Source organism: Salmo salar, unplaced genomic scaffold (genome assembly GCF_905237065.1).
Source record: "Salmo salar unplaced genomic scaffold, Ssal_v3.1, whole genome shotgun sequence".
Classification (NCBI taxonomy): Eukaryota; Metazoa; Chordata; class Actinopteri; order Salmoniformes; family Salmonidae; genus Salmo; species Salmo salar.
The window spans coordinates 187,501-207,605 of NW_025548467.1; the positions used below are offsets into that span (position 1 = coordinate 187,501).

The 20,105-nt window shown below is 44.8% G+C and overlaps 1 protein-coding gene across 1 annotated transcript in view; it reads right to left on the reverse strand.

Moving 5' to 3' along the window:
- Positions 1–20,105, reverse strand: part of LOC123733083 (glycine receptor subunit beta-like) — a 45,101-nt gene that overhangs the window by 5,102 nt on the left and 19,894 nt on the right. Inside the window, exon 5 of the mRNA XM_045712415.1 lies at positions 106–243. Within this exon, the coding sequence (XP_045568371.1) occupies positions 106–243 (138 nt within the window). The remainder of the gene's footprint in view (positions 1–105; positions 244–20,105) is intronic.

The following is a 20,105-nucleotide window of genomic DNA, read 5'->3' on the forward strand; positions in this document are numbered from 1 at the left end:
GCTTTATAAGAAGATAGCAATGTTCAGTGCCCTATTCAAGTATTTGCAGTACTCGCAGTAGTGTGTGTGTGTGTGTGTGTGTGTGTGTGTGTGTGTGTGTGGTACCTGTTCCTTGGTAGAATTTGGTGCAGTTTCCGTACTCGATCTCTTGCTGTTTGATGTCAAACTGAGGCAGAGCGATTTCATCCATCTGCACTGGGTCTGCCATCCACATGAAGACCAGATCACTGGTGGTGTAGCCAACTATAACAGCATACAATAATAATATAATATATATATATACAATAACACCCGATATATCACTGGGTCTGCCATCCACATGAAGACCAGATCACTGGTGGTGTAGCCAACTATAACAGCATACAATAATAATATAAATATAATATATATATATACAATAACACCCGATATATCACTGGGTCTGCCATCCACATGAAGACCAGATCACTGGTGGTCTATAACAAGATACAATAATAATATAAATATAATATAACAACATACAATAATAATATAATAATATATATATATATACAATAACACCATATATATCACTGGGTCCCACATGAAGACCAGATCACTGGTTGTGTAGCCAACTATAACAGCATACAATAATAATATAAATATAATATATATATATACAATAACACCCGATATATCACTGGGTCTGCCATCCACATGAAGACCAGATCACTGGTGGTGTAGCCAACTATAACAGCATACAATAATATATATATATATATATATATACAATAACACCCGATATATCACTGGGTCTGCCATCCACATGAAGACCAGATCACTGGTGGTGTAGCCAACTATAACAGCATACAATAATATATATATATATATATATATACAATAACACCCGATATATCACTGGGTCTGCCATCCACATGAAGACCAGATCACTGGTGGTGTAGCCAACTATAACAGCATACAATAATAATATAAATATAATATATATACAATAACACCCGATATATCACTGGGTCTGCCATCCACATGAAGACCAGATCACTGGTGGTGTAGCCAACTATAACAGCATACAATAATAATATAATATATATATATACAATAACACCCGATATATCACTGGGTCTGCCATCCACATGAAGACCAGATCACTGGTGGTCTATAACAAGATACAATAATAATATAAATATAATATAACAACATACAATAATAATATAATAATATATATATATATACAATAACACCATATATATCACTGGGTCCCACATGAAGACCAGATCACTGGTTGTGTAGCCAACTATAACAGCATACAATAATATATATATATATATATATATATACAATAACACCCGATATATCACTGGGTCTGTAGCCAACTATAACAGCATACAATAATAATATATATATATATATATATACAATAACAAGATACAGTTGAAGTGGGAAGTTTACATCCACTAAGGTTGGAGTCATTAAAACTCATTTTTCAACCACTCCACAAATTTCTTCTTAAAACAAACTATAGTTTTGGCAAGTCGGTTGGGACATCTACTTTGTGCACGACACAAGTTATTTTTCTAACAATTGTTTACAGACAGATTACTTCACTTATAATTCACTGTATCATAATTCCAGTGGGTCAGAAGTTTACATACACTAAGTTGACTGGTGCCTTTAAACAGCTTGGAGAATTCCAGAAAATGATGTCATGGCTTTAGAAGCTTCTGATAGGCTAATTGACATAATTTGAGTCAATTGGAGGTGTACCTGTGGATGTATTTCAAGGCCTACGGTATAGCAAATCTCCCATTCCTCTCAACATTTTTTTTGAAAAAGCTGTTGTGCAGCAACTTACTGCCTTCCAGAAGACAAATAATGTATACGAAATGCTTCAGTCTAGACTGCACTCATGAAGGTGGTAAGTTACCTTTTAATGGCATCAGACCAAGGCTTTGCATTTGACCTTAGTGCTGCTTTTGACACCATTGATCAACAAATCCTAATTGGTCTACAAAAAACAAGTTCTTGTCTGGTTTGGGTCGTATCCGTTGGAAAGATTACAGTTTGTCTCTGTGGATGGTTTGTCATCTGACAAATCAATTGTAAGTTTCGGTGTTCCTCAAGGTTCTGTTTTAGGACCAATACTGTTATCACTATATATTCTGCCTCATTGGTGATGTCATTCAGAAACACAATGTCAACTTTCACTGCTATGTGGACGACACACAGCTGTACATTTTAATGAACATGGTGAAGCGCCAAAATTGCCTCCAATTTGGTCCTGCTGTACATGCCTACACGTATGTACAGCAGTTTGGCCCTGTCCGGGGGTTTCATCGGATGGGGCCACAGTGTCTTCTGATCCCTCCTGTCTCGGCCTCCAGTATTTATGCTGCAGTAGTTTATGTGTCGGGGGGCTAGGGTCAGTCTGTTACATCTGGAGAATTTCTCTTGTCTTATCCGGTGTCCTGTGTGAATTTAAATATGCTCTCTCTAATTCTCTCTTTCTCTCTTTCTTTCTTTCTCTCGGAGGACCTGAGCCCTAGGACCATGCCTCAGGACTACCTGGCATGATGACTCCTTGCTGTCCCCAGTCCACCTGGCCGTGCTGCTGCTCCAGTTTCAACTGTTCTGCCTGCGGCTATGGAACCCTGACCTGTTCACCGGACGTGCTTGTTGCACCCTCGACAACTACTATGATTATTATTATTTGACCACGCTGGTCATTTATGAACATTTTAACATCTTGACCATGTTCTGTTATAATATCCACCCGGCACAGCCAGAAGAGGACTGGCCACCCCTCATAGCCTGGTTCCTCTCTAGGTTTCTTCCTAGGTTTTTGGCCTTTCTAGGGAGTTTTTCCTAGCCACCGTGCTTCTTTCACATGCATTGCTTGCTGTTTGGGGTTTTAGGCTGGGTTTCTGTACAGCACTTTGAGATATCAGCTGATGTACGAAGGGCTATATAAATACATTTGATTTGATTTTGACGTACGCTACGGTCACAAGATGCAGGACTCCTTATTGTCCCTAGAATTTCTAAGCAAACAGCTGGAGGCAGGTCTTTCTACTATAGAGCTACATTTTTATGGAATGGTCTGCCTATCCATGTGAGAGACGCAGACTTGGTCTTGACCTTTAAGTCTTTACTGAAGAATCATCTCTTCAGTAGGTCCTATGATTAAGTATAGTCTGGCCCAGGAGTGTGAAGGTGAACGGAAAGGCTGGAGCAACGAACCGCCCTTGCTGTCTCTGCCTTGCCGGTTCCCCTCTTTCCACTGGGATTCTCTGCCTCTGACCCTATTACGGGGCTGAGTCACTGGCTTACTAGTGCTCTTCCATGCCGCCCCTAGGAGAGGTGCGTCACATTGTGTCAGGCTTTGATGTGCTCGACTTGAGTGGGTTGAGTCACCGACGTGATCTTCCTGTCTTGCTCGGGCTCGTGCGGTGGAGGAGATCTTCGTGGGCTCAGCCTTGTCTCAGGGTAGTACGTTGGTGATCTGTTGGCAAAGTGGGTGGGGTTATATCCTGCCTGGTTGGCCCTGTCCAGGGGTATCGTCAGACGGGGCCACAGTGTCGTCGTCCCCCCGTCTCAACCTCCAGTATCTATGCTGCAATAGTCAGTGGGACACTGTCTTATCTGGTGTCCTGTGTGAATTAAAGTTTGCTCCCTCTAATTCTCTCTATACCCCTTCCCCACCCAGAGGACCTGAGCTCTAGGACCCCCTTCCCCACCCAGAGGACCTGAGCTCTAGGACCCCCTTCCCCACCCAGAGGACCTGAGCTCTAGGACCATGCCTCAGGACCACCTGGCCTGATGACTCCTGATTGTCTCCAGTCAACCTGGTTGTGCTGCTGCTTCAGTTTCAACTGTTCTGCCTGCGGCTCTGGAACCCTGACCTGTTATTGACTGTACGCTTGTTTATTCCATTTGTAACTCTATGTTGTTGTTTGTGTCGCACTGCTTTGCTTTATCTTGGCCAGGTCGCAGTTGTAAAGGAGAACTTGTTCTCCACTAGCTTACCTGGTTAAATAAAGGTGAAAAAATAAAATATTGTCTCGACCTCTGAATGCTCGGCTATGAAAAGCCAACTGCTCCGCCCTCAACCGCAGGGCTCTCCAGAGGGTGGTGCGATCTGCACAACACATCACCGGGGGCAAACTACCTGCCCTCCAGGACACCTACAGCACCCGATGTCACAGGAAGGCCAAAAAGATCATCAAGGACAACAACCACCCGAGCCACTGCCTGTTCACCCCTGGCAAAGGGTGGCTACTTTGAAGAATCTCAAATATAACAATTATTTAGATTTGTTTAGCACTTTTTTGGTTACTACATGATTCCATATGTGTTATTTCATAGTGTTGCTGTCTTCACTATTATTCTACAATGTATAAAATAGTAAAAATAAAGAAAAACCCTGGAATGAGTAGGTGTGTCCAAACTTACTGTAGATACACCGAGTGTACAAAACATCAGGAACACCTGCTCTTTCAACAACATAGACTGACCAGGTGAATCCAGGTGAAAGCTATGATCCCTTATTGATGTCACCTGTTAAATCCACTTCAATCAGTGTAGATGAAGGGGAGGAGACGGGTTAGAGAAGGATTTTTAAGCCTTGAGACATGGATTGGATGGATAGCATTATTCAAACCTTGTCTCTGATTTTCAAGCAAATTTAAGTCAGGACTGAGACCGGACCACCCAGGAACACTCAACACCTCTTGGAAAGCCATTCTGGTGTGTCTTTGGCATAAACATGTATATTAGTATTGTGGTGGCAGCATTATATTATGGGTTTGCTTGTCATCAGGGACTGGGGAGTTGGTCAACAGAAAATATAAAAGGAGACGAGGTGAGAAGTTATAGGAAAACCCACCGTCGTCTTCTGAAAACCGATTACTGGGATAAAGTTACATTTTTCAGTGGGACAATTAAACAAAGTGTTTATGCCAATGTAGGGATGTGGTGCTGACGAAAGACCAGGCCAATTCCAAATGCCTTGCAGTTGGTAGACCATACCCAATACAGCTCTACTCGCCCGTCGGCATGACAACAGTAGACCATACCCAATACAGCTCTACTCGCCCGTCGGCATGACAACGGTAGACCATACCCAATACAGCTCTACTCGCCCGTCGGCATGACAACGGTAGACCATACCCAATACAGCTCTACTCGCCCGTCGGCATGACAACGGTAGACCATACCCAATACAGCTCTACTCGCCCGTCGGCATGACAACAGTAGACCATACCCAATACAGCTCTACTCGCCCGTCGGCATGACAACAGTAGACCATACCCAATACAGCTCTACTCGCCCGTCGGCATGACAACAGTAGACCATACCCAATACAGCTCTACTCGCCCATCAGCATGACAACAGTAGACCATACCCAATACAGCTCTACTCGCCCGTCGGCATGACAACAGTAGACCATACCCAATACAGCTCTACTCGCCCGTCGGCATGACAACGGTAGACCATACCCAATACAGCTCTACTCGCCCGTCGGCATGACAACGGTAGACCATACCCAATACAGCTCTACTCGCCCGTCGGCATGACAACAGTAGACCATACCCAATACAGCTCTACTCGCCCGTCGGCATGACAACAGTAGACCATACCCAATACAGCTCTACTCGCCCGTCGGCATGACAACAGTAGACCATACCCAATACAGCTCTACTCGCCCGTCGGCATGACAACGGTAGACCATACCCAATACAGCTTTACTCGCCCGTCGGCATGACAACAGTAGACCATACCCAATACAGCTCTACTCGCCTGTCGGCATGACAACAGTAGACCATACCCAATACAGCTCTACTCGCCCGTCGGCATGACAACGGTAGACCATACCCAATACAGATCTACTCGCCCGTCGGCATGACAACGGTAGACCATACCCAATACAGCTCTACTCGCCCGTCGGCATGACAACGGTAGACCATACCCAATACAGCTCTACTCGCCTGTCGGCATGACAACAGTAGACCATACCCAATACAGCTCTACTCGCCCGTCGGCATGACAACAGTAGACCATACCCAATACAGCTCTACTCGCCCGTCGGCATGACAACAGTAGACCATACCCAATACAGCTCTACTCGCCCGTCGGCATGACAACGGTAGACCATACCCAATACAGATCTACTCGCCCGTCGGCATGACAACGGTAGACCATACCCAATACAGCTCTACTCGCCCGTCGGCATGACAACGGTAGACCATACCCAATACAGCTCTACTCGCCTGTCGGCATGACAACAGTAGACCATACCCAATACAGATCTACTCGCCCATCGGCATGACAACGGTAGAGATGAAAAGACATGACACAACCCAGCCATAATGCTCCAGAGGGCCAGTAAACGGCAGAACATCCACTTCAAACATTCTATCCAGGACAGGATGGCACCGTAACAGCAGGGGCCCACCAAATGGCTCGCTGTGCTCTACAAGGACACCGAAAAACCCTGCTGTGTGGGAGAAATCATTACATAAGGCTGTGAGGCAAGAAGTGCACTGGTGCATGCTGTGATCATTGTGTGCTGTAGACATTTGAAAATGATATTGTGCATTCTCCCTGTTGTGAATAACTTCTCTGTATTTCAAGGAGAACATGTCATGTTTTGTATCGTTATGTAGGGAACATTATGCCCTGAACAATGACCCACCTTTCCCGGTTGCACAAAGGATGTATCCATCGATAACGGAACAATATTCAATTCCCTAAGGAAAGAGACTCTCCTCCTGGGGCAGCGTGACCTCGTGCTAAGAGAGACCATGGAATGTTTCAGCCAATCAGGCAGGGAGACTCAGAAACTAGCCCCACTCTCATTGTCCATTCCAACTGAACTATGAAAGACAGGCACAAATAATTGCCACGGCCGACCGAAATCCTTCTGCTGCTCAGACGTTAGCATAGTTGGTAACTGGAAATCCTTCTGCTGCTCAGACGTTAGCATAGTTGGTAACTGGAAATCCTTCTGCTGCTCAGACGTTAGCATAGTTGGTAACTGGAAATCCTTCTGCTGCTCAGACGTTAGCATAGTTGGTAACTGGAAATCCTTCTGCTGCTCAGGCGTTAGCATAGTTGGTAACTGGAAATCCTTCTGCTGCTCAGACGTTAGCATAGTTGGTAACTGGAAATCCTTCTGCTGCTCAGACGTTAGCATAGTTGGTAACTGGAAATCCTTCTGCTGCTCAGACGTTAGCATAGTTGGTAACTGGAAATCCTTCTGCTGCTCAGACGTTAGCATAGTTGGTAACTGGAAATCCTTCTGCTGCTCAGACGTTAGCATAGTTGGTAACTGGAAATCCTTCTGCTGCTCAGACGTTAGCATAGTTGGTAACTGGAAATCCTTCTGCTGCTCAGACGTTAGCATAGCTGGTAACTGGAAATCCTTCTGCTCCTCAGACGTTAGCATAGTTGGTAACTGGAAATCCTTCTGCTGCTCAGACGTTAGCATAGTTGGTAACTGGAAATCCTTCTGCTGCTCAGACGTTAGCATAGTTGGTAACTGGAAATCCTTCTGCTGCTCAGACGTTAGCATAGTTGGTAACTGGAAATCCTTCTGCTGCTCAGACGTTAGCATAGTTGGTAACTGGAAATCCTTCTGCTGCTCAGACGTTAGCATAGTTGGTAACTGGAAATCCTTCTGCTGCTCAGACGTTAGCATAGTTGGTAACTGGAAATCCTTCTGCTGCTCAGACGTTAGCATAGTTGGTAACTGGAAATCCTTCTGCTGCTCAGACGTTAGCATAGTTGGTAACTGGAAATCCTTCTGCTGCTCAGACGTTAGCATAGTTGGTAACTGGAAATCCTTCTGCTGCTCAGACGTTAGCATAGTTGGTAACTGGAAATCCTTCTGCTGCTCAGACGTTAGCATAGTTGGTAACTGGAAATCCTTCTGCTGCTCAGACGTTAGCATAGTTGGTAACTGGAAATCCTTCTGCTGCTCAGACGTTAGCATAGTTGGTAACTGGAAATCCTTCTGCTGCTCAGACGTTAGCATAGTTGGTAACTGGAAATCCTTCTGCTGCTCAGACGTTAGCATAGCTGGTAACTGGAAATCCTTCTGCTGCTCAGACGTTAGCATAGTTGGTAACTGGAAATCCTTCTGCTCCTCAGACGTTAGCATAGTTGGTAACTGGAAATCCTTCTGCTGCTCAGACGTTAGCATAGTTGGTAACTGGAAATCCTTCTGCTGCTCAGACGTTAGCATAGTTGGTAACTGGAAATCCTTCTGCTGCTCAGACGTTAGCATAGTTGGTAACTGGAAATCCTTCTGCTGCTCAGACGTTAGCATAGTTGGTAACTGGAAATCCTTCTGCTGCTCAGACGTTAGCATAGTTGGTAACTGGAAATCCTTCTGCTGCTCAGACGTCAGCATAGCTGGTAACTGGAAATCCTTCTGCTGCTCAGACGTTAGCATAGTTGGTAACTGGAAATCCTTCTGCTGCTCAGACGTTAGCATAGTTGGTAACTGGAAATCCTTCTGCTGCTCAGACGTTAGCATAGTTGGTAACTGGAAATCCTTCTGCTGCTCAGACGTTAGCATAGTTGGTAACTGGAAATCCTTCTGCTGCTCAGACGTTAGCATAGTTGGTAACTGGAAATCCTTCTGCTGCTCAGACGTTAGCATAGTTGGTAACTGGAAATCCTTCTGCTGCTCAGACGTTAGCATAGTTGGTAACTGGAAATCCTTCTGCTGCTCAGACGTTAGCATAGTTGGTAACTGGAAATCCTTCTGCTGCTCAGACGTTAGCATAGTTGGTAACTGGAAAGCGCTCTTGCTTATTGATCATCCCTGATCTCAATGAGTGGAGGCCAAACACCAATATTGGAATTTTAACAATTGTCCTCTGCTTTCACTTTGATCTCAGTTGGACGAATACACCACCCCGGGACTGAATACACCACCCCGGGAACTGAATACACCACCCCGGGAACTGAATACACCACCCCAGAACTGAATACACCACCCCGGAACTGAATACACCACCCCGGAACTGAATACACCACCCCGGAACTGAATACACCACCCCGGGAACTGAATACACCACCCCGGGACTGAATACACCACCCCGGGAACTGAATACACCACCCGGGAACTGAATACACCAACCCGGAACTGAATACACCACCCCGGAACTGAATACACCACCCGGGGAACTGAATACACCACCCCGGGACTGAATACACCACCCGGGAACTGAATACACCACCCCGGGAACTGAATACACCACCCGGGAACTGAATACACCACCCGGGAACTGAATACACCACCCCAGAACTGAATACACCACCCCGGAACTGAATACACCACCCCGGGACTGAATACACCACCCCGGGAACTGAATACACCACCCCGGAACTGAATACACCACCCGGGAACTGAATACACCACCCGGGAACTGAACACACCACCCGGGAACTGAATACACCACACTGGGAACTGAATACACCACCCCAGAACTGAATACACCACCCGGGAACTGAATACACCACTCCGGGACTGAATACACCACCCCGGAACTGAATACACCACCCCGAGACTGAATACACCACCCCGGAACTGAATACACCACCCCGGGAACTGAATACACCACCCCGGAACTGAATACACCATCAATGATAGGTGGTGCCCAATTTACTGTAGAATATAGATAGATCCATATTTTGTATCCCATAATGAATTACCCAATGAATGAGACATTATCATAACATTAGGCCACACCTGTCACAGGTGTTGTAAGGAGTGGACCAAAATGCAGCGGGTAAAGTGCTCATCTTCTTATTTATTAAAGAAAACACTTAATCACGAAATAAACAGACAACGACAACAGTCCAGTAAGGTGCACAGACTATACTGGAAACAACCAGCCACAAAACACACCCAACTAAATATGGCCTCCAATTAGAGACAACGATAACAGTCCAGTAAGGTGCACAGACTATACTGGAAACAACCAGCCACAAAACACACCCAACTAAATATGGCCTCCAATTAGAGACAACGATAACAGTCCAGTAAGGTGCACAGACTATACTGGAAACAACCAGCCACAAAACACACCCAACTAAATATGGCCTCCAATTAGAGACAACGATAACAGTCCAGTAAGGTGCACAGACTATACTGGAAACAACCAGCCACAAAACACACCCAACTAAATATGGCCTCCAATTAGAGACAACGATAACAGTCCAGTAAGGTGCATAGACTATACTGGAAACAACCAGCCACAAAACACACCCAACTAAATATGGCCTCCAATTAGAGACAACGATAACAGTCCAGTAAGGTGCACAGACTATACTGGAAACAACCAGCCACAAAACACACCCAACTAAATATGGCCTCCAATTAGAGACAACAATAACCAGCTGCCTCTAATTGGAGGTCATTGACAAAACTAACATAGAAAAGCTAGATAAACACATAGAAATAGATAACATAAAACATAAACCAAAAACCCTAACACCCCCTGCCACGCCCTGACCAAACTACAATGATAAATAACCCCTTTTACTGGTCAGGACGTGACAACACCGCTACTACGAAGACACACCAGAGAGAAGACAGATGGCACTGTACTGGATGGCTGTGGTTTGGGAGCTGAGCTATTTGGAATTATTTTGGCATTTATCTTTACTTTATTTTCCTGAAATGTATTTGCTATCCTTTTTATAACCGGCAAGAACTTTTGAACATCAGATCGTCAGTTACTTTCCCCAATTCCAGCTTCAACTTCGACTAATCTGCCCTGGGCTCTTTCTGTAATTACGACCCAATTTTCAGGCAATCCAAGAGGAAACGCCGGCATTACAGAGGCAGGAGAGGGAGAGTCCTGGTGAGATTAATGAGAAGGGAAAACCGGCCACCCCTTCCCTGCATTCCATTGGCCAAGAAGATGGATGACCTTGGATCAAGGATTTGCTTGTAACAGCAATATTCTCCGCTTTTCAGAAACATGTCTTTTGGTCAAGACACTCCAATAAGGATGGGAGAAATGTAAAATTTCTCTTAACGTTTAAACGTAAATAAAAATCATACAATTATGTGAATTCAGAATTCAGATGTGGTTCTGTGTATGACCACTAAGAATTTCTGCAGTTCAATCTATCACATTCCTGGTTACTGACATACCTAGGTACCACAGCCACAAAGTCTTAATGCCCACCTATTTCTACAATTGATCTTCTTAAAATGTGATTTTAAACCTAACCCTAACCTTAATCCTAACCTTAACCACATGGCTAACCTTATGCCTAACCCGAACCTTAAATGAACACCAAAAAGATAATTTTGACTTTGTGTTTGTGGTAACTAGTGGAAACCCTACCAGATGGTGCTCACCTTACTGCGGTCCACCACTCACTCAGCAACGATGGTATTAATGAGTTTTACATTCTCTGCCCTCCATGTTGTTCTCAGTTGTCAGTTAAACAGGAAGTACCTGGTGACTTGATCCATTGAGAATAGATCATCAGAATCAGAGATTATGCTACAGGACTGCTTTGCTAGCGCTGATTAGAATATGTTCCGAAACTCCACCTATAACACCAACGAGCTAACCCCCTCCGTCACTGGCTTCATAAGGAAATGCATCGGGGACGTTGTCCCAACACTGAAGGTTTGCTGCTTCCCCAATCAAAAGCCCTGGTTTGACACCTCCGTCACTGGCTTCATAAGGAAATGCATCGGGGACGTTGTCCCAACACTGAAGGTTTGCTGCTTCCCCAATCAAAAGCCCTGGTTTGACACCTCCGTCACTGGCTTCATAAGGAAATGCATCGGGGACGTTGTCCCAACACTGAAGGTTTGCTGCTTCCCCAATCAAAAGCCCTGGTTTGACACCTCCGTCACTGGCTTCATAAGGAAATGCATCGGGGACGTTGTCCCAACACTGAAGGTTTGCTGCTTCCACAATCAAAAGCCCTGGTTTGACACCTCCGTCACTGGCTTCATAAGGAAATGCATCGGGGACGTTGTCCCAACACTGAAGGTTTGCTGCTTCCACAATCAAAATCCCTGGTTTGACACTGAGGTTGGCGCTAAACTAAAGGACAGGACTATCACAGACAACCCTGAGGCTACGGCTGAGGACAGGAACAAGGACAACAAGTCCCGCTAGGACCTCTGCAGAGTTATCAAACGAGCAAAAGGACAGTATAGAAGTAACGTGGCCTCCTATTTCACAGGCTACGCTGCATGTCGCATGAGCCGCAGTCCATTACGGATTACAAAGGAAGACCGACACGTGATGTGCCCAACGATGCCTCTCTACCAGACCAGCTCAATGCATTTTATGCACGTTTTGACAATAACAACACCATACAGTGAGGGAGGGCCACGCCGACCCAGAGGACTGGGTGATCTCACTCTTCAAGGCCGACGAAAGGTTTTTAATCAGGTCGGCACTCGCAAGGCCGCGGGGCTGGACGGTATTCCAGGGTGCGTTCTCAGAGCATGCTCAGATTAGTTGGCAGGCATATTCATGGTAATGTCCAATCTCTCCTTGTCCCAGTCTGTAATGTCCAATCTCTCCTTGTCCCAGTCTGTAATGTCCAATCTCTCCTTAACCCAGTCTGTAATGTCCAATCTCTCCTTGTCCCAGTCTGTAATGTCCAATCTCTCCTTGTCCCAGTCTGTAATGTTTCTCTCCTTGTCCCAGTCTGTAATGTCCAATCTCTCCTTTTCCCAGTCTGTAATGTCCAATCTCTCCTTATCCCAGTCTGTAATGTCCAATCTCTCCTTATCCCAGTCTGTAATGTCCAATCTCTCCTTGTCCCAGTCTGTAATGTCCAATCTCTCCTTGTCCCAGTCTGTAATATCCAATCTCTCCTTATCCCAGTCTGTAATGTCCAATCTCTCATTGTCCCAGTCTGTAATGTTTCTCTCCTTGTCCCAGTCTGTAATGTCCAATCTCTCCTTATCCCAGTCTGTAATGTCCAATCTCTCCTTATCCCAGTCTGTAATGTCCAATCTCTCCTTGTCCCAGTCTGTAATGTTTCTCTCCTTACCCCAGTCTGTAATGTCCAATCTCTCCTTATCCCAGTCTGTAATGTCCAATCTCTCCTTATCCCAGTCTGTAATGTCCAATCTCTCCTTGTCCCAGTCTGTAATGTTTCTCTCCTTGTCCCAGTCTGTAATGTTTCTCTCCTTGTCCCAGTCTGTAATGTTCAATCTCTCCTTGTCCCAGTCTGTAATGTCCAATCTCTCCTTATCCCAGTCTGTAATGTCCAATCTCTCCTTATCCCAGTCTGTAATGTTTCTCTCCTTGTCCCAGTCTGTAATGTCCAATCTCTCCTTGTCCCAGTCTGTAATGTTTCTCTCCTTGTCCCAGTCTGTAATGTTTCTCTCCTTATCCCAGTCTGTAATGTCCAATCTCTCCTTATCCCAGTCTGTAATGTCCAATCTCTCCTTATCCCAGTCTGTAATGTTTCTCTCCTTGTCCCAGTCTGTAATGTCCAATCTCTCCTTATCCCAGTCTGTAATGTCCAATCTCTCCTTATCCCAGTCTGTAATGTCCAATCTCTCCTTATCCCAGTCTGTAATGTCCAATCTCTCCTTGTCCCAGTCTGTAATGTCCAATCTCTCCTTATCCCAGTCTGTAATGTCCAATCTCTCCTTATCCCAGTCTGTAATGTCCAATCTCTCCTTGTCCCAGTCTGTAATGTCCAATCTCTCCTTAGCCCAGTCTGTAATGTTTCTCTCCTGGTCCCAGTCTGTAATGTCCAATCTCTCCTTATCCCAGTCTGTAATGTCCAATCTCTCCTTGTCCCAGTCTGTAATGTCCAATCTCTCCTTGTCCCAGTTTGTAATGTTTCTCTCCTTATCCAAGTCTGTAATGTCCAATCTCTCCTTAGCCCAGTCTGTAACGTCCAATCTCTCCTTAGCCCAGTCTGTAATGTCCAATCTCTCCTTAGCCCAGTCTGTAATGTCCAATCTCTCCTTAGCCCAGTCTGTAATGTCCAATCTCTCCTTAACCCAGTCTGTAATGTCCAATCTCTCCTTATCCCAGTCTGTAATGTCCAATCTCTCCTTATCCCAGTCTGTAATGTCCAATCTCTCCTTAGCCCAGTCTGTAATGTTTCTCTACTGGTCCCAGTCTGTAATGTCCAATCTCTCCTTATCCCAGTCTGTAATGTCCAATCTCTCCTTATCCCAGTCTGTAATGTCCAATCTCTCCTTAGCCCAGTCTGTAATGTCCAATCTCTCCTTATCCCAGTCTGTAATGTCCAATCTCTCCTTAGCCCAGTCTGTAATGTCCAATCTCTCCTTAGCCCAGTCTGTAATGTCCAATCTCTCCTTAGCCCAGTCTGTAATGTCCAATCTCTCCTTAGCCCAGTCTGTAATGTCCAATCTCTCCTTAGCCCAGTCTGTAATGTCCAATCTCTCCTTAACCCAGTCTGTAATGTCCAATCTCTCCTTATCCCAGTCTGTAATGTCCAATCTCTCCTTATCCCAGTCTGTAATGTCCAATCTCTCCTTGTCCCAGTCTGTAATGTCCAATCTCTCCTTATCCCAGTCTGTAATGTTTCTCTCCTTGTCCCAGTCTGTAATGTCCAATCTCTCCTTAGCCCAGTCTGTAATGTCCAATCTCTCCTTAGCCCAGTCTGTAATGTCCAATCTCTCCTTAGCCCAGTCTGTAATGTCCAATCTCTCCTTAACCCAGTCTGTAATGTCCAATCTCTCCTTATCCCAGTCTGTAATGTCCAATCTCTCCTTATCCCAGTCTGTAATGTCCAATCTCTCCTTGTCCCAGTCTGTAATGTCCAATCTCTCCTTATCCCAGTCTGTAATGTTTCTCTCCTTGTCCCAGTCTGTAATGTCCAATCTCTCCTTGTCCCAGTCTGTAATGTCCAATCTCTCCTTGTCCCAGTCTGTAATGTTTCTCTCCTTGTCCCAGTCTGTAATGTCCAATCTCTCCTTATCCCAGTCTGTAATGTCCAATCTCTCCTTATCCCAGTCTGTAATGTTCAATCTCTCCTTGTCCCAGTCTGTAATGTCCAATCTCTCCTTATCCCAGCCTGTAATGTCCAATCTCTCCTTATCCCAGTCTGTAATGTCCAATCTCTCCTTATCCCAGTCTGTAATGTCCAATCTCTCCTTGTCCCAGTCTGTAATGTCCAATCTCTCCTTAACCCAGTCTGTAATGTCCAATCTCTCCTGGTCCCAGTCTGTAATGTCCAATCTCTCCTTGTCCCAGTCTGTAATGTCCAATCTCTCCTTGTCCCAGTCTGTAATGTCCAATCTCTCCTTATCCCAGTCTGTAATGTCCAATCTCTCCTTGTCCCAGTCTGTAATATCCAATCTCTCCTTGTCCCAGTCTGTAATGTCCAATCTCTCCTTGTCCCAGTCTGTAATGTCCAATCTCTCCTTAGCCCAGTCTGTAATGTCCAATCTCTCCTTATCCCAGTCTGTAATGTCCAATCTCTCCTTATCCAAGTCTGTAATGTCCAATCTCTCCTTAGCCCAGTCTGTAATGTCCAATCTCTCCTTATCCCAGTCTGTAATGTCCAATCTCTCCTTATCCCAGTCTGTAATGTCCAATCTCTCCTTATCCCAGTCTGTAATGTCCAATCTCTCCTTATCCCAGTCTGTAATGTCCAATCTCTCCTTATCTCAGTCTGTAATGTTTCTCTCCTTGTCCCAGTCTGTAATGTCCAATCTCTCCTTTTCCCAGTCTGTAATGTCCAATCTCTCCTTATCCCAGTCTGTAATGTCCAATCTCTCCTTATCCCAGTCTGTAATGTCCAATCTCTCCTTATCCCAGTCTGTAATGTCCAATCTCTCCTTGTCCCAGTCTGTAATGTTTCTCTCCTTGTCCCAGTCTGTAATGTCCAATCTCTCCTTATCCCAGTCTGTAATGTCCAATCTCTCCTTGTCCCAGTCTGTAATGTCCAATCTCTCCTTATCCCAGTCTGTAATGTCCAATCTCTCCTTATCCCAGTCTGTAATGTTTCTCTCCTTGTCCCAGTCTGTAATGTCCAATCTCTCCTTGTCCCAGTCTGTAATGTCCAATCTCTCCTTATCCCAGTCTGTAATGTTTCTCTCCTTGTCCCAGTCTGTAATGTCCAATCTCTCCTTATCCCAGTCTGTAATGTCCAATCTCTCCTTATCCCAGTCTGTAATGTCCAATCTCTCCTTGTCCCAGTCTGTAATGTCCAATCTCGCCTTATCCCAGTCTGTAATGTCCAATCTCTCCTTGTCCCAGTCTGTAATGTTTCTCTCCTTGTCCCAGTCTGTAATGTTTCTCTCCTTGTCCCAGTCTGTAATGTTCAATCTCTCCTTGTCCCAGTCTGTAATGTCCAATCTCTCCTTATCCCAGTCTGTAATGTCCAATCTCTCCTTGTCCCAGTCTGTAATGTCCAATCTCTCCTTATCCCAGTCTGTATTGTCCAATCTCTCCTTATCCCAGTCTGTAATGTTTCTCTCCATATCCCAGTCTGTAATGTCCAATCTCTCCTTATCCCAGTCTGTAATGTCCAATCTCTCCTTATCCCAGTCTGTAATGTTTCTCTCCTTATCCCAGTCTGTAATGTCCAATCTCTCCTTATCCCAGTCTGTAATGTCCAATCTCTCCTTATCCCAGTCTGTAATGTCCAATCTCTCCTTATCCCAGTCTGTAATGTCCAATCTCTCCTTATCCCAGTCTGTAATGTCCAATCTCTCCTTGTCCCAGTCTGTAATGTCCAATCTCTCCTTATCCCAGTCTGTAATGTCCAATCTCTCCTTATCCCAGTCTGTAATGTCCAATCTCTCCTTGTCCCAGTCTGTAATGTCCAATCTCTCCTTAGCCCAGTCTGTAATGTTTCTCTCCTGGTCCCAGTCTGTAATGTCCAATCTCTCCTTATCCCAGTCTGTAATGTCCAATCTCTCCTTGTCCCAGTCTGTAATGTCCAATCTCTCCTTGTCCCAGTTTGTAATGTTTCTCTCCTTATCCAAGTCTGTAATGTCCAATCTCTCCTTAGCCCAGTCTGTAACGTCCAATCTCTCCTTAGCCCAGTCTGTAATGTCCAATCTCTCCTTAGCCCAGTCTGTAATGTCCAATCTCTCCTTAGCCCAGTCTGTAATGTCCAATCTCTCCTTAACCCAGTCTGTAATGTCCAATCTCTCCTTATCCCAGTCTGTAATGTCCAATCTCTCCTTATCCCAGTCTGTAATGTCCAATCTCTCCTTAGCCCAGTCTGTAATGTTTCTCTCCTTATCCCAGTCTGTAATGTCCAATCTCTCCTTATCCCAGTCTGTAATGTCCAATCTCTCCTTGTCCCAGTCTGTAATGTTTCTCTCCTTATCCAAGTCTGTAATGTCCAATCTCTCCTTATCCCAGTCTGTAATGTCCAATCTCTCCTTAGCCCAGTCTGTAATGTCCAATCTCTCCTTATCCCAGTCTGTAATGTCCAATCTCTCCTTAGCCCAGTCTGTAATGTCCAATCTCTCCTTAGCCCAGTCTGTAATGTCCAATCTCTCCTTAGCCCAGTCTGTAATGTCCAATCTCTCCTTAGCCCAGTCTGTAATGTCCAATCTCTCCTTAACCCAGTCTGTAATGTCCAATCTCTCCTTATCCCAGTCTGTAATGTCCAATCTCTCCTTATCCCAGTCTGTAATGTCCAATCTCTCCTTGTCCCAGTCTGTAATGTCCAATCTCTCCTTATCCCAGTCTGTAATGTTTCTCTCCTTGTCCCAGTCTGTAATGTCCAATCTCTCCTTGTCCCAGTCTGTAATGTCCAATCTCTCCTTGTCCCAGTCTGTAATGTTTCTCTCCTTGTCCCAGTCTGTAATGTCCAATCTCTCCTTATCCCAGTCTGTAATGTCCAATCTCTCCTTATCCCAGTCTGTAATGTTCAATCTCTCCTTGTCCCAGTCTGTAATGTCCAATCTCTCCTTATCCCAGTCTGTAATGTCCAATCTCTCCTTATCCCAGTCTGTAATGTCCAATCTCTCCTTATCCCAGTCTGTAATGTCCAATCTCTCCTTGTCCCAGTCTGTAATGTCCAATCTCTCCTTAACCCAGTCTGTAATGTCCAATCTCTCCTGGTCCCAGTCTGTAATGTCCAATCTCTCCTTGTCCCAGTCTGTAATGTCCAATCTCTCCTTGTCCCAGTCTGTAATGTCCAATCTCTCCTTATCCCAGTCTGTAATGTCCAATCTCTCCTTGTCCCAGTCTGTAATATCCAATCTCTCCTTGTCCCAGTCTGTAATGTCCAATCTCTCCTTATCCCAGTCTGTAATGTCCAATCTCTCCTTATCCCAGTCTGTAATGTCCAATCTCTCCTTATCCCAGTCTGTAATGTCCAATCTCTCCTTGTCCCAGTCTGTAATGTCCAATCTCTCCTTGTCCCAGTCTGTAATGTCCAATCTCTCCTTGTCCCAGTCTGTAATGTCCAATCTCTCCTTATCCCAGTCTGTAATGTCCAATCTCTCCTTGTCCCAGTCTGTAATGTCCAATCTCTCCTTGTCCCAGTCTGTAATGTTTCTCTCCTTGTCCCAGTCTGTAATGTCCAATCTCTCCTTATCCCAGTCTGTAATGTCCAATCTCTCCTTATCCCAGTCTGTAATATCCAATCTCTCCTTGTCCCAGTCTGTAATGTCCAATCTCTCCTTATCCCAGTCTGTAATGTCCAATCTCTCCTTATCCCAGTCTGTAATGTCCAATCTCTCCTTATCCCAGTCTGTATTGTCCAATCTCTCCTTATCCCAGTCTGTAATGTTTCTCTCCTTATCCCAGTCTGTAATGTCCAATCTCTCCTTATCCCAGTCTGTAATGTCCAATCTCTCCTTATCTCAGTCTGTAATGTCCAATCTCTCCTTATCCCAGTCTGTAATGTCCAATCTCTCCTTATCTCAGTCTGTAATGTTCAACCTCTCCTTGTCCCAGTCTGTAATGTCCAATCTCTCCTTATCTCAGTCTGTAATGTTCAACCTCTCCTTATCCAGTCTTTAATCCCAACATGTTTTAAGATGACCACCATCATTCTAGAACTTTAAGGCTTTAAGCCCCAATGACTAACCGCCCTGTAGCCCTCACAGCTGTAGTCATGAAGGGCTTTGAGAAGCTGGTTATGGCACACATCAACTCCACCACTCTGGACCCACTCCAGTTTACATACCGCCCCAACAGATCCACAGACGACGCAATCTCAGGTGCACACTGCCCTCACCCACCTAGATGAGAGGAATACCTACAGTGAGCTCCAAAAGTATTGGGACAGTGACCCATTTGTTGCTTTGGCTCTGTACTCCAGCACTTTGGATTTGAAATGATACAACGACTCTGAGGTTAAAGTGCAGACTGTCAGCTCCAATTTGAGGGTATTTTCATCCATATCGGCTAAACCGTTTAGAAATTGCAGCACTTTTTGTACATAGGCCCCCCATTTTGGGGGACCTAAAATATTGGGAGAAACTTACTTATCTGTGTATTAAAGTAGTAAAAAGTATAGTATTTGGTCCCATATTCCTAGCACGCAATGCTTACATCAAACCTGTGACTCTGCAACCTTGTTGGATGCATTTGCTGTGTGTTTTGGTTGTGTTTCAGATTATTTTGTGCCCAATAGAAATTAATGGTAATTATTGTATCAATAATGAATCATGTGTATCATGTGTCATTTTGTATTCAATATTATTGTAAATAAGAATATAATATGTTTCTAAACACACTACATTAGAGAAAGTTACAGAAGCATAAACATCATGCCCTCCCAAAATGCTAACCACCCCTGTTATTGTAATGGTGAGAGGTTAGCATGTCTTGGGGGGTATGATATAAAATGCTAACCTCCCCTGTTATTGTAATGGTGAGAGGTTAGCATGTCTTGGGGGGTATGATATAAAATGCTAACCACCCCTGTTATTGTAATGGTGAGAGGTTAGCATGTCTTGGGGGTATGATATAAAATGCTAACCTCCCCTGTTATTGTAATGGTGAGAGGTTAGCATGTCTTGGGGGTATGATATAAAATGCTAACCTCCCCTGTTATTGTAATGGTGAGAGGTTAGCATGTCATGGGGGTATGATATAAAATGCTAACCTCCCCTGTTATTGTAATGGTGAGAGGTTAGCATGTCTTGGGGGGTATGATATAAAATGCTAACC